Source organism: Aptenodytes forsteri, unplaced genomic scaffold (genome assembly GCF_000699145.1).
Source record: "Aptenodytes forsteri isolate BGI_AS27 unplaced genomic scaffold, ASM69914v1 Scaffold181, whole genome shotgun sequence".
Lineage (NCBI taxonomy): Eukaryota > Metazoa > Chordata > Aves > Sphenisciformes > Spheniscidae > Aptenodytes > Aptenodytes forsteri.
This window is the reverse complement of record NW_008795702.1, coordinates 2282902-2298533: the sequence shown is the minus strand read 5'-3', so window position 1 is coordinate 2298533 and position 15632 is coordinate 2282902. Positions and strand designations below refer to the sequence as shown.

General features: G+C 39.0%; 1 protein-coding gene across 1 annotated transcript in view; it reads right to left on the bottom strand.

Moving 5' to 3' along the window:
* Positions 1–15632, bottom strand: part of VAV3 (vav guanine nucleotide exchange factor 3) — a 142739-nt gene that overhangs the window by 56203 nt on the left and 70904 nt on the right. Inside the window, exons 15-17 of the mRNA XM_009283190.1 lie at positions 14487–14588; positions 11791–11891; positions 1973–1995 (exon numbers count right to left, since the gene is read on the bottom strand). Coding sequence (XP_009281465.1) covers positions 1973–1995; positions 11791–11891; positions 14487–14588 — 226 coding nt within the window. The remainder of the gene's footprint in view (positions 1–1972; positions 1996–11790; positions 11892–14486; positions 14589–15632) is intronic.

Sequence of the window (15632 nt, the reverse complement as noted above, 5' to 3'; positions counted from 1 at the left end):
AAAGGAGGCAGTTAAACAAGAGTTTTGGTAAAAATGAAAGCAATCCTGACATTTTGGATCAACTCAACAGTCAATAGCAAATCAATTAAAGGGGGCTTATAAAAAAGATGGCAGCAAACTTTTTAGCAGGGCCTGTTGCGACAGGACAAGGGGGAATGGCTTTAAACTAAAGGGGGGTGGATTTAGACTAGATAGAAGGAAGAATTTTACGCTAAGGGTGGTGAAGCACTGGCACAGGTTGCCCAGAGAGGTGGTGGATGCCCCATCCCTGGAAACATTCCAGGTCAGGTTGGACGGGGCTCTGAGCAACCTGGTCTAGTTGAAGATGTCCCTGCCCATGGCAGGGGGGTTGGACTAGATGACCTTGAGAGGTCCCTTCCAACCCAAACTATTCTATGATTCTATGATAATAGCCTTCAGAAAGGAAGCCATTTTTTCCTCACAAAAAAAGATTTACAAATCAAGGTAGGGGGTGAGAAGCCAAGGAGCAGGAGGGATTAGATACAACCAGTATACGTATTTTCTTCATCCAGCCACAGTACGTTCACCACAGTTAGCTTTACCGAGTCTGGCAACCTCGTCCGCAAGGCTCAGTGAAGGATCTGTTTATGGCTCCCCAGCGCTGCCTGTCAGCTGCAGTACTGCTGGGCAAACAGACCATGCTGCGGTTTCCCTATTTTAGAGTGCCCTTACTCAGCGGGTATTTCTAGGCAGAGGCATGAAAAAGCCGGGCAGCACACGGCACGGCCGAGGGAGCAGCGAGGAGAGCGGGCAGGCAGCAGCACCTTGGGCACAGGCACGGTCTGTGGTGGCGCAGCCCTCCCCTCACCCGGGGCTCCTCCCGAGCCACCGCGCCCTTCCCCTGCCAGGCCCCCAAGAAGCCGGTGCCCGCTGCTGTGGCCTGCGCCCGACGGCCAAAGAGCACGCCAGAGGGTGCCGGGGCTCCCCTCGCCTGGCCCCTGCTGCCGTCTGGGGTCACGGCAATGCCAAAACAGCTCAAACATCAGAGGGCACGGACATGGTCAGCCCTGCGCACGACTACCCCCTGCACCAGTCATGTCGGCAATAACATCCTTCCGATTCCACTACCCGTTTTAGCGATAGCACCGAAGACATACATGCTTATGGAGAGAAGTAATATACACGCTCGTACCTTGTTCATAACCAGCATGTCATTTAAGCAGTTAAATTACCATAAACTCCTGATCTAAAATAGATGCCAGAAACTATTACACTCTATGTTTAAAGTGCTGCGCCTCTCTTGTCGGAGCTGGCAGACAAAACCCAACTGCCGTGCCCTTCTGTACTTCAGTGGAAAGGCACCAGGGCCTGGCAAGAAAATAACCCGGGGTAGCTTGCAGCCTTCTTGGGCTGACGGCAAGGTACACTACGTACACCACAGTCGCTCCTCTGTACAGGGCCCGTTCTACCATCCTCCCCAGATTACATAAACTCCATAACCACGGGACAGCTCTGCAACTAAAGTCTTTACATGAAGAGGCAAACACTGCCCTGCCGATCCTTCATCGCCCAGCAGTCTGGCATGGCAGAGATTGGTACACTAGCATGTTAATCCAGCAGGACTCGCTAGCATTAAAAAAAAAAAAAAAAGATTACTTTTAACTCTACTGCCAGATTTGGTCTAGGAACAGTAAGGATCTAGACATCAGTTGTGAAGCAATGTATGTTTTTTACCTGTAACTTAAAAAACACATCTCCACGCCTTCCAGTGCTCTCGGCATTAAGCCATATCAACTGAAAATTGACTCACACTTTGAACAGAATACATTTATATTTAATTATGAATACCTTGTTTCTTAGACAACTTATGGTTTCCACCACTTTAAAGAAATCTATTGTTAAAAGCAGAAGAAAAACATACCTGCTCCAACAGCACATGCACAAAGTAAATAAGGAGCTCTTATGTCACCAACAAAACAAACATCACATGCAAAGGAAAACAAATCCTTACCTCATGTTTCAGGTTCCCGTGTTCTGAAACGTAAGTAAAAATTGGCATTATTGGCGATTGTAAATTGTACGCTTTTTATATAGCAATCTCAGACTGTGCTGTTTTGCATTCCAGAAAACACTGCTGCCTTCTTTCGCTACCTGAAACCCGCAGCCGCCCCGGCAGCCCGGGGCTGCGCCAGGTCCTGTTGTGCAAACCCTGCTGCGCTCCCCTCCCCGCCCATTGGTCCCGCGGGGCAGCGCCCAGCCGGCTAGGACAGGCTCCCAGCCCCAAGTTATGCTGCACTTCCCAACAGCGGCGCGGCAATCCGGTCCACTACACCTGATGAACTGTTAGGACGTCTCAAAAATACTTTATAAACATTGACTCGCTGGGAGTTCAAAAGCTACAGTTCTGTAGTGCAAGGCGGGTTTACACCTTTTCTTGTCTCTGTCTTTTCATAGCACGCCAACGTATATCAAGAGAAGATGTACACCTTTAGCCTCAAAATTTTCTCTATTTCGTGTCTTTAAGCTCAATTCAGCATTGCATTAGTATACCACAGACTCTGAAGCCATTGGTGTTTTATTTGCCTCTTTTGCTATGAATTTTCTTGTACTATTTAAAAATGAGAGAAAAAAAAAAAGTCCTGTAGGTGGATCAGAAGGACTGCATCAAGACATAACACTTTTGCACACACACACCACCACACATCACAAAAGACACAAAAAGGGGCATTTTTTCTACATTTTTCTTTGCATGTCTAATCTGATAACAGGTATTTAGGTGTACTCTAGATTTTGGTTCGGTGCCTTATCAAAGCACACAGAGCTGTATTTACCTGTGTGCTCTCTCCAGGACTGCACACACTGTTGAGGCAAAGCACAAACCGCACATGCCTGGTCTGTACTTCATCACACTTGAAAACTTCTACTGTAATGTCTTATAAACAGTAAGCCATAGTCACAGTAAATCAACTAAAAAGTTTTAACTGCAAGTAGATTTTGTTCTGCTAAAACAACAACAAAAAAAATTACAATATATAGTAAAGCGTGGGAAAAAAAAATCTTTGGCTTTTAGCATTTTATGTGAAGATGATAAGGCATGCCGAGACCAAGCACGCCAGCTGAGGACTCTGGGCCGGGCAGGCACAGCCCGTTTACCACTGTAAACTGGCAGAGCTCTCTTCTCACGTACGCTTTCAGTCACCATTTCCTCTCTCATACAGCGCGCCAAAGACGCATCATCTTGTCATCCCCAGAAAACACTTTTATGATCATAACCTTTCCAAACATATTAATTTGCATTTGTATAGTAGGCAAAGAGAAGAACAATAAGCCCGCCCCAAAGGAGGGGGTGCAGGTAGACTACTGAGGTTTTCTAAGGAGCCTGAGGGAATCAGTTGCCTAAGTGCTGCTGAAATTCAATATAATTTTGCTATTTACTTTCACAATTTGATACGCCTTTCAGAATGTTTGCTAAAATCTGAATAAAATCACCTTTTTTGAATGTTTCATCTCAGCATTATAAATGACTTCAAATGATGGGAAGTCATTTAGGTAAGTACTTGCAGGGGAGGCCAAAACTTCAAATCCAGACTTAGGGTTTTTCTTTTTTTTTTTTTTTAAATGGCCTATACTTAGTTCTGCAGATCTCTTATCAAAAAAATGAAATGGAAATGTCATTCTATTCTCCAATGGGAATGAATGAATCTGATTTTTAATGGTTGCTGTTGAATATTATTTTTACCTCTAGGAAATATCCCAAACCCAACTAGATGAATGAGTTCCATTTGGTGATTGTAGCATCCCAACGCTTTTCATAACCAATAATTAAGAAACGCATCGATCAACTTTCAATAATTGGATTCAAGAAAGCACTCCACAGGACTCCAGTAAATACTCCTGATAATTTGCATAAAACATATTTCATGAAAAGGGCGGTGGGGGGATTGGATCAAAAAGAAAGCCCAAAACTTTGCCAACACTGATGGATCGAAATGCCATTTGTGACTTCACTATTAACACTTCAGGAATAGAAAAATGTCCAGTATCTGTATTTCCGCATAAAAACCTATTCAAAAAATAATACTTATGCTTGTCTTGTTATTGCATTACAGTTTAAATATTCCTGTATTTCAGAATATTCTGTATTGAATTATGTGAATTGCTTCCTCATGAGATCTTTTTTCCAAATGTTACACAAGTAAAAGAGCAAAAAAACCTCATTTCTACTTATTTCTATTTTTAGAAAAAAAATTAATGTCTGAGGATATCCACCAGCAGATATTTTACACACGACAATTTTAATTCAAGTTCCTGCTCATCACCAATGTGCCAATGAAATTATCAAGTGAGTGAGTTCTCCGTTCTGACAGCAAGCTACTTTTACTGCCACAGTTCAGCACAATTTTTAGGTTTTTTGTTTATTCACTGAGGCCATGATACCATTGGGTCACATTTTTATAATTGTATTTTACCACAAAAGCAACAGGAGCAGCAGCTGGCCTCGATAAGTGAGGGAGCACAGATCGGAAAATGGGAATAAGCTGCTCCTCAGGGATGCAACAGAGCAGCTGGATTTACATGCTAACTAAATGGAGAGTAAATAAAAAGGGTATGTAGTAAACTACTCACCTTCCTATTTTAAAAGAAAATTTGAAATATTTAAAATGCAGGAACTATAAAGTAAGCCACTTTGAAGGAGCTGTGGGACTACCTGCCCCTTTCTGGTCATTTTGCCAGTCACTGCATAATCAGAAGAAAAGCAAATCGTAACCTAGAAGTACCATAGTGTAGGGCTCTGCACAAAATATCAAGCCCCCTGAGTGACTTTTGTTCAGGTTGAGCAAGGATGGTTAGTTAAACAAATACAGCTCAACCTTTGTTGCAGTTAAATAAAAAGTGGCATAACTCCAATGAACACTCTGGGATTTGAGCATTTACTTGTCAATGCTGTTGACATGGTAGGTTTGGAGGAAAGCCAGCAATTTTGCAACTATTGATCAAGCCAGCAAAAAGGTAAACAGTGAAAGCTGCTGGTTTCTTTTTAGATGTCAAAACACATGGGTTTTTAATGAATAATCTCTAATGTGCTGTAGCAAGCAATTATTACATGAACAGCATGGACCATGTTATTGGGCATACACATTACCATATGAAAGCAACTCTAAACTTAACCCATTCATACGGTAACGTTTTCTTTCAAGTTCATCACACAGTCGAAGAAACTTCCTTTCCACCTAAGGAAATGTAGTACTTTTTCAAACGGAATTATCTAAAGGAATAATGCATAAGTTAACTAAAAATTACTATAAAAATGCCCAGTTAATGTTTTTCTAATCCATTTATGCCCTGATGAGAGATGCTTCTAACATTCCCTGAGAAGAGCAATATAAAGAAGAAAATTTTGTGGGTTTGGCATCGTATTTAAAATATTCAAAATGTTTTCAGATTTTAGAACCATTGCTGGGGGTTCATCTAATTGAAATATTCAATAGTCTGTGGAAACAGCAAACGTTTGCCTGAGAATACTTAATTCAATATAATTGGACGGACTTGGAAAAATTCCAGTCTGGCAATAGAAATGGATTGTTAATACTGCTGGTTTAGGCTAGGAAACAGACTGGAGTTCTGCACTATGTTCTGGGCAGAGTGATACTGCAGAAATTGCAAGGGCCACAGAACAACCTGTACAACGAAAGTGGGAATAATGAGGGAGTCAGCTTCTCCCTTCGTCTACTAAAGGTGTGTCTTACTCATCCTTGCTTACCAAAGGTTCCACTCTTAACCATTCCCAAATATAAACCCTTCCAAGTAGCGGGAGAGCATCACCAGGTAAAATTGTCCTGTGCCTTGAAATAAGACATAGGAGTGCAGCTGAGAAGCCAGAAGAGGTGGAAAGGGGAGACCCCCCCACATCAGCCACCAGAGAAAAGAACACCACGTGTGTCTTACAAACAGCCCTGTCAGACAAATACGTGCATCCATTTTGTAACCCTTGTGTTTAAGGATTTCATAAGGCCTTGTGTTTAAGACTGCACAATCAGACTTGAAGGAGTTCATCAGAACATTAGCAAAAAAGAGGGGGCACAGAGGATTTCAAGTCACAGAAAAATTAAATGATAGGGCATAAAAGTAAAATACATGAAAATGCAGAGGACTACTTGAGCATGTACAGGGCAGCACTGCAGGGGAAAAAAAGTTAAATCAATAATGACAGACATGAGCACAGAAGACTTCAACCAGCACTGCCGATTTACGGCAACAAGGGCAGGAACAATAACAAAAAAAACCAAGGGCTAAATGCAGACACTTTGTTCTATTTATTAATTCATCTGATTATCTCTGCATCTTTTATCACTGCAACTTCTATAATCTGTTGAACTGGCCTTCTTTGAAACAAAACATCTGAAGAGCTGTCACATGTTTGTGTAAAAGGCATAGCATGGCAACACAGCAATTTATCTTCAGATTTTGTCAATGTTTCTCTCATAAGAGTATCATCTAAATCTGACACTTATTAAATTTGTCATTCTAAAGGTTTCATCTGTCTTTGGATGTCTGTCTTTTGAATTTTCACACACTGTGGCTTGGAATGAAATACAAAAAGGTTTAATCCACTCAGGGAGGTTTTAAGCAGCATTTCAGAAAGGCTAGCAAAAACATCTGCTCAGTGGTCTAAAAAGAAAACAAAATCTTAAACTGCACAAAACCAGAAAATGCTGAGGAAAATTCAAATGCCTTTAGGAAACCTAATGGTATATTCTCATTGCAGTGTTTTGAATTCTGATCACCTCTTTTCAAATAGACCTCTAGAAATAGAAGAGGTCTACAGAATGGGAATGAAAATTATTTGAGGCACAGAAAAAGTTCCACTTATGAAGACATAACAAAAAAAAAATTTAAGACTATTCAGTTCAGAGAATATACTAATAAGAGGTCATGAAAAGTTATAAAATAATTTATCATACAGAAGCAGTCAGTCAAGACTTCCATTGCCTCTTCTCACAAAAACCCACAAAATTGCGTGTTAAATTAAAAAGGTAAAAAGGCCAAGCATAACCAGGATAAGATATGCAACCGACAAAAAACCCCAACAAAAACCAAAAGCCAAACAAACACTTTACAGAACTCACTGTTCCAAAACTTCTGAAACACAGTTAGATATTTTTATCAACAAAAATAGGGAAGCTATGCAAAAGCATTAACAGGATGTAAAAACTCTTAGAACACCAAAAAGATAAAAAGAAAATTTAACAGGATTTAAAAAGTAGCATCATTCCTGGGCATTGTCTACCACACAGAGGATTTGCGCTTTCCTGTGAAGCATCTGGAATCAACCATTGGCAGAATGACAGAACACCAGATTAAACAGACCACACATATATCATGGGAGATAGATATATACACTCCATGTCTGTGGCCGTAACTAATACCACATGACTGGGGAATAATAATGTCCAGTTTCCTAAAAGGATGATTGTGTTTCATGCCCATTACGCCCTGTGAAAAAGGCTGTCATAGGCCCCTAGAAACAAAAGAAACACATAGTGATACAATAAATGTTCCAGGCATTTTGCTACCGTTGAAGCATTCCGGCTATGCTCCACAATTTCTTATCTAATAGCATTCTCAGGCCACCTTTGGTAATTTCCCACAGGAGCAGCAAATGACACCACTAGAAAAATTAAATTCATCATAAATTAATTTCTCTAAAGATTTCAAAAGGAAAAGCTTCGAAATTAAAACTATGTGAGAATTTCATGCACGCAGAGCATACTTTTTTCACAAAATGCAGTGAAAATGTTGACTTCTACATGATATCTTTGTGTCTGCATTCCTTTAATAACATTTCATAACTTAGCAGGCATGGCAGATAACTTATGGGAGACGTCATTTCTCAGCATAGCTCTGGAAAAGTGAAAACATAGCTCCGGAAAATCATTCATACTCAAGTTGCACAAACCAGTATTTAAAAGAGTCTGAATTGTCCCATCCCTTTCTGGACCATAGAGGGAAGCAGGAACCGGTAAAGCTCTTCCTTAAACCTTTCCTTACTCTGTGCACACTATGAATGGGCAGCAGTGCTCAATCAACACTTCTTTCTTTAAAAAGGCAAATAAAGAGTAAAAATGGAAAAAGGTAGAGAAAAATCTTCAGATTTCCCTTCCTGCTCAGTGGCCAAAGTCCCTCGTCAGGTGGAGAGAAGACGCATTTTCAGCAAAATGGGCAAAACCATTTGTCCTCTCCACACTCGTTCATTCATAGAGCAAGGGGGAGCATGGCAAGAACTGTAATTTAGTGTTTGTTTTTGCAGCTATGATCTACTCTCAGAGCAGGCTGTAAGGAAGCCACAGCCTAGCACCTCCTGTCATTCTGCCTCGTGAGCAGGTGGAAGATACACAACTCTTCTAGCCTGTACTAGAGCTACAGAAATCTGGGAGCCTTTGCATAGAAGACAAATAGACTGAAAAGAGAAAGAGAAGTTTGGAGAGGACAGAGAGCGGAACTCCTGGATGTAAGCTAAACAGGTAACACAAAACAGTATCTTAACAATCCAGTTGCTTCCAACTTCAGTAAAGAAAGACTCAGTACCGTATCATTTCACAAAAATCAGGGCAATGATTTAAAGTAAAATCCAAAACAACATTCTGCTCCTTTGAAGTTGTAAAATGATAATTTATTCCATTTACAAAGAAGCAGAAATGTGATTTTTTTTTTCTTTATTTTGTTCCCTCTAGCAAGTGCACAGCATTACTTAAGTATGTATGCAGGAAAACGGCAAGAAATCAGACCTTGTGTTATCTAGGCATTTATGGTCATTCTTACTGCTACACGTTGCACCATATATGTCCACAGATCTTTACAGAGGAATAGAAAGACAAGCTCCTGCCTCCTGGGGTGCCAGCTATCCAATTAAAATAAAAACTACAAAAACTATTAAAACAGAAGGCGCAAAAGAAAGAAAAAACGTAGAAGTAGGGGTGGTTTATACCACAGAAGACAGCTGTCTTGTGAAGAACAGTACGTGTTTGTTTTTCCGCTCTATTAATTTAAATGTAATTGCTTTAAAATATTCCATTTTTAATATCATTTTAAATATTTATTTTCTTTAGACTATCCGTAGGAGGTTCTGCAAAAAAAACATGTTCCAAAAAGGATTTCAGTGAAAAATACTGTGATTGTTTGTATCGTTTTCAGATCTACAAAAGATTATTTTTAGAAAGTCCTGACTTAGAGAATAGCATGGAAGATCTCCAATACAGGAAAGCAACTGAGAAAATAAAGTTGACTGACTGCAGCAGAAGTCAGTACCTGCCATCCTGACGATTTCATGAAAGAATGAAGCAGGCAAATAAATAGCACAGTGAGCCAAAAGCCAAGTAGAAGTCAGGAAGTAACAAACAAAGACAAAGACAGAAACAAGCTTATACAATTTTGAAAGGAACAAAAAGCTAGAACCAAAATCTTGAAGCAGCAGCTTAGTGAAGAGCAGTGGATGAAGTCGTCATGTAATTCAAGCAGTGGGAGAGAAATTATCTCTGCAACAGCATTTTGCAAACATTGTAGATAGTAATGTCAATAAGAAAATAACCCAATGGAGGAGGTTGCAGTAGCTTATGTGAGAGATGTGAGACATGAGAAGCTTCACAAACTATTATGAAATAATTCTGGAAAGGAACGTATAGGTTTTAGAGAAGTGAGAAGGACAATTAATTACAAACTTCTGCAACATACACAACTACACTTTCTAGAAATCATCATGTGTTCCAATGGCTCTTCTCTTTTAAACAACAGGAATTCAAACATATTAATGGAGAGGGAAATTCCCAGGGCAGGGAGGGAAGTGTTTGTCAGTTGTCCCCCCCATCAGCACCAAATCATCTCTAGAAAGAAGAAAGAGTAGTTAAGAACCTGGACAGAGGGAAGAGTCAAAAATGACACTATGGTTACATGACTAGCTGGCTGGAGTGTAACCAACTCACTGCCACCAATTGAATAGGTACAGGGAAGGGAAAGGGGGCAAATGATAAGAGCCAACATTTGTCATTAGCAATGGGAAATCCAGAAGATGTTGGAGAGAGAATTACAGATACAATACTGAGCAGAAAGGGAAGAGGTCAAATTTGGAGTCATCTGAGGGAGACCAAATGTTAGCTGAAGTCAAGAGTCCTTAAGGTCCCAAAGAGCAGAAGAAGAATAGGGGAAGTGCACAGTGACAATGGCCAGGGAAGAAACAGAGTACAGCAATCGATTAAAAGAAGAGGAAAAAAATGGTCCTTAGATGCAGGAAGTAGAGAGTCATCAATCACCTTTTTGTGAATATTGTGAGTGGACAGAAACCATGGAAACCAAAGAGATGAAAGAGGAAGCTGAGGCAACACAAACAAACAGCTTTAGGAGCTGAGAAGAAAATATGAAAATTGACATAGACATAAAGGGAGAACCACAAGGAAGATAGATGATATGCCGTACAGTAGGTGTTACATACGAGCAGTCCACGATTAAAACGAGAGCAATTCCTTGCTGTATACGACATTGACGAAAAAATTGGGTTTGACCTATAACAGTTCTCTCCTGCTTTCGAACATTTCAATTTAGTAGCAATAAAAATCCCTATGAATTCTAAATGCAATTCTAATTGTGCTTATAAATGCTAGTTTCACAAGTATGTATGTTACAATGAACACAAATCAGAGGTAAATTAAACCTTAATTATATCTAGCAAGTTTTATGTCCTAATTAAAAATGGTATTCTAACAATAAAAATGACTTACCACCTGAATTAGCTCTGCCACAATTGTCTAATCTTCCTAAACATTCTTTGTGTGCTCCAGCTCCACACTTAGAACATAAATAGCCTTGATAAAATGTTCCCCTGTAAAACAAAATTAGGTAGTGATACATTAGAGGTGATAAATTCCACGCATAAAGGAAATAAGAGATGTGGCATAAAGTATTAGAAGTCATTTGCTGTTCTGCATAATGACAGCCCTTTAAAGGCTCGAGCAAAAGTGACAACTGACAAGCAGCTCATCTGCTTTTCGTCACTACTAGCCATTTAAAAATCACAACTAGATAGTTCTTCTGGACTACTAGTAGAATAACAATCTTCATTTCAATTTAGCCCAAAGCAACTTTGGCACAGTACGCTTGAAATTGTACCATTATGTATCTATCCCACTATAGATCTACACTTCCGTTTCATCTCAATGGGAATTCGCCTAGACACCATGAAGAATAAGATCCATTTCAAGAGATAGGGGAAGTGCACAGTGACAATGGCCAGGGAAGAAACAGAGTACAGCAATCGATTAAAAGAAGAGGAAAAAAATGGTCCTTAGATGCAGGAAGTAGAGAGTCATCAATCACCTTTTTGTGAATATTGTGAGTGGACAGAAACCATGGAAACCAAAGAGATGAAAGAGGAAGCTGAGGCAACACAAACAAACAGCTTTAGGAGCTGAGAAGAAAATATGAAAATTGACATAGACATAAAGGGAGAACCACAAGGAAGATAGATGATATGCCGTACAGTAGGTGTTACATACGAGCAGTCCACGATTAAAACGAGAGCAATTCCTTGCTGTATACGACATTGACGAAAAAATTGGGTTTGACCTATAACAGTTCTCTCCTGCTTTCGAACATTTCAATTTAGTAGCAATAAAAATCCCTATGAATTCTAAATGCAATTCTAATTGTGCTTATAAATGCTAGTTTCACAAGTATGTATGTTACAATGAACACAAATCAGAGGTAAATTAAACCTTAATTATATCTAGCAAGTTTTATGTCCTAATTAAAAATGGTATTCTAACAATAAAAATGACTTACCACCTGAATTAGCTCTGCCACAATTGTCTAATCTTCCTAAACATTCTTTGTGTGCTCCAGCTCCACACTTAGAACATAAATAGCCTTGATAAAATGTTCCCCTGTAAAACAAAATTAGGTAGTGATACATTAGAGGTGATAAATTCCACGCATAAAGGAAATAAGAGATGTGGCATAAAGTATTAGAAGTCATTTGCTGTTCTGCATAATGACAGCCCTTTAAAGGCTCGAGCAAAAGTGACAACTGACAAGCAGCTCATCTGCTTTTCGTCACTACTAGCCATTTAAAAATCACAACTAGATAGTTCTTCTGGACTACTAGTAGAATAACAATCTTCATTTCAATTTAGCCCAAAGCAACTTTGGCACAGTACGCTTGAAATTGTACCATTATGTATCTATCCCACTATAGATCTACACTTCCGTTTCATCTCAATGGGAATTCGCCTAGACACCATGAAGAATAAGATCCATTTCAAGAGAGTTGTAAGTGTGAATATATATTTAAGCATTAAGGAGTTTATAGGCTATCTTGCAAATATTCTTGACTTTAAATTTGGGGGGCGGGGGGGGGGAGAGATATCCGGGTACACTTTAGTTAACACTCAGAGCTGCTAAATAAGGGAGTCACTTTCTCACTCTAAATGTTCTCCGATTCCCCTTAATGAAATGGAATCTGAATTTGAGTCTGAGGAAACCAATTTATTTCCAGATTTATGCATGGCTTTTCTCTTAGGTACGATTCACTGAATAGCTAACAGGGAAACTTTTTTTTACATGTATCTCTGAGCAATTATATGAGTTCCATCTACTGATGTATCTGCTTACTCTTCACACTAGACTTGTCTGTCTCCAAGATTATCCTGACCAGTTTGGAGTGATTATGCATCCTGGTCTAACGTGACACCTTCAGCTCAAAGGAAAGTCAGGTGTCTCATATGGAACACAGGATTGAACAAGTTAAACCTGAACAAAACGTACAGCAACTGCTATTTACTACAGCAATTTCTGGACTGTTAGTGATGAAATATATTTTTAATTAACTTCAGAAGCTCAGTATATTTTTGAGTATCGGAATACACAAACTTAAATAAGTAGAAAGTATAAAAATATTTTAATGCAGTTTTCCATTTTTATTTTTTTCCTTATTGCTACTCAGGAATGCAAGATTCTCTAGACAAAAGTATAGGACGTAACATTATCCTTCACTACAGATGCTTCTAAGACCAGGATTTCATCCCCACTTAAAGATTAGGCACTAAGATTCAGATTTTTTTTTCAAATATTTACACATTAGCTTATGTTTGAAGCTTAAAATGACAATCCATTGTAATAAGTGATTTAGGCGCTTTATGAGGCTAAGTCGAGTAGGCTTCAATACAACTTAGATATCCAGGGACATGCCTATATACCACAAGGTAGCACCTGGGGATACCCAAGCTATCTTCGAGCAAACTGGCATGCCTATGCACAACAATGCAGCGTCATGCGGGCTGTGTCCTGAAAGCAAGGCAGCCATTTCTCAGCAACAGCAGTTAGTGCAGCAACAGAGACACAATGACTCAACTATCCTGCTTCAAATTCAGAAATTAGCCCTGCCATCTCTAAGTTCAGGATGTCTGTACCACTCTTCATAGTCACTTAGACCTTACTGCACTGAGAAAAAAAAATAATCATAAAAAAAAAATCTCTGAAAATCCAGGTCAGTCTAACTGTTCAGGAAAAAGGTTGCTAAAGAAAAAAAATGCATGACAGGGAGGAACATCCGTGAGGTTATTTTATTCCATGCCTGTGCTTAACAAAAGCACTACCCATACTTCAAATGCTCTTTCTAAAATGCTGTGGCTACATTTTTCGGAGCATCAACAATATGCAACATGAGCACCTGAACTGGCCAAAGTTCACAAGCTTTTGCATCTCCAACTTACACTATGGAATTTAGGTTGAATACACACCTCCATACCATCGGACAGTCCATATTTACAAAAAAACAAGGTAGTTCCTAAAAGACAGCTCAAATAATAAAATGAGAAACTACACACGTGCAAGCATGTGTGTGTTTCAGAGGAGAGAGGCAGAAAACATGGAATTTCTTAGCTGAAGTTAGCCTTACAAATCCTTGTTCATGAAAGCATTAGTTGTCTGCTAGCATTTCTTATCTAGCTTTGCAACATCTATCTTCAATTTGTCTACATATCTCTGGTTCAGAAATGCCTGTTAATGCCTCAGTTATTTTCTGTCTCACAAAGCAATCTCCCCATATCAAACATTTCTGAGCATCGTCACCATCTGATTTTCTGAAAAACATACTCCATCTGTTCTTGTGACTGGTGGTCTACAGCAACGGGACCTGTGGAACAGCCATGGTAGTCAAAACTCTACAAAACGGGTGTCATTTACTGTTACATAAGAACATTAAATTAAATAAAGCAATTCTTACAAAAGAATCATGATAAAGCAACCTTCTGATAAATGAGGAGCATCTTGAGGTTTTCAGCTTTTCACAGCGCTCCGGCTAATTTTTGGAAATTTGATCAATGAAATCAATTTAATGAAATTAAAAACTTGCTAATACAAAAAATACTACGTATTACTTCATGGCTTGTCTGTCTTGGACAGGTAACCAGCTAGCCATGTATTTCCACATAATCCTTTGACTCAAATTTCACAAAAAAGAAAAATCTTAAAAAACTTACCTCAGAAGCATCTGACATACTTTGCAAGACGTCACGCGACTGAAGGTATGCATTTTGAACTCATGAAAGCTTGTATCCGCATAGTCTGGCCGTATGTTTGACCTAAAAAAAATTTGAAAATCTGCTTTAAACTGATGAAATCTGGAACATAATGCAGCATTCACAGCAGGAAATCTGAATCCACAAACAACTAGTTTTATTTACACTTTAATGTTTTTCACTGAGGTGAACCAGAAATATGGACTTTACCACACACCTCGAAACGAAATCTGAATTTTGATATTATGCAGACCTGGTCCTTAAAATACATGCTGTAACTACCTTAGCTGTCACAATAACTAGAAAACTATATATTAAAACAAACATCATCTGGTTTTTACTCCTGTTCAACTAACTAGGATCATTTTATGGACCTAAAGAACGCTTACTTTCATTCTCAAATATTTTGTTATGTGGATGTACAAGGAAGAGCAGCTCACACTGAGAACCACCACATTTGAAAAAACAGAGCAGCAAATTTGGAACAGTTAGGTCACAATTATGCAGCAATACACTGGATAACACGAGTGATTTCAAAAGCAATTAGAAAATATTTACTGGGGTTTGGCTAGTCTTTCTTAAACAAGTTGCCCAATGTCTGCAGCTGCTGCCACACACATTTAATTTAACAAATAACATAGAAGATTGCTATTCACACTGCTAAGATACCAACACACTATTGGCAGACTTATTTCCAAAGATCAAATTTATGTACAAAGCACTGGTCCATGACTGTACATGTGTTTTGCTTATCCTCCCTACTGATCCCCTTTAAAAGCAGGAGTAGAATTTAAAAATGACCTGCTCATCATGTTGTTGCACTGGTGACTGTTCGCAGGTTTATTTAAATTTTATTAAGTAATCCATTCAATTTTTTCTGTCATCTTCCCATTTCCAAGACTGGGGGGAAGAACAGGAATTTTCAATTGATTCGTTATCTTTTTTTTTTACTCAATAACATCCCCAAGCTAGCTTAAGACTCTCAAAACCAGTAACACTGAAATGCTAGGTGCATAATTTAATATTAAGCTAGACTGTATCAGACAAGAAAAATATATATATATCGCAAGCATTAATGTATTTTTAAATACTATCTATATTGGAATG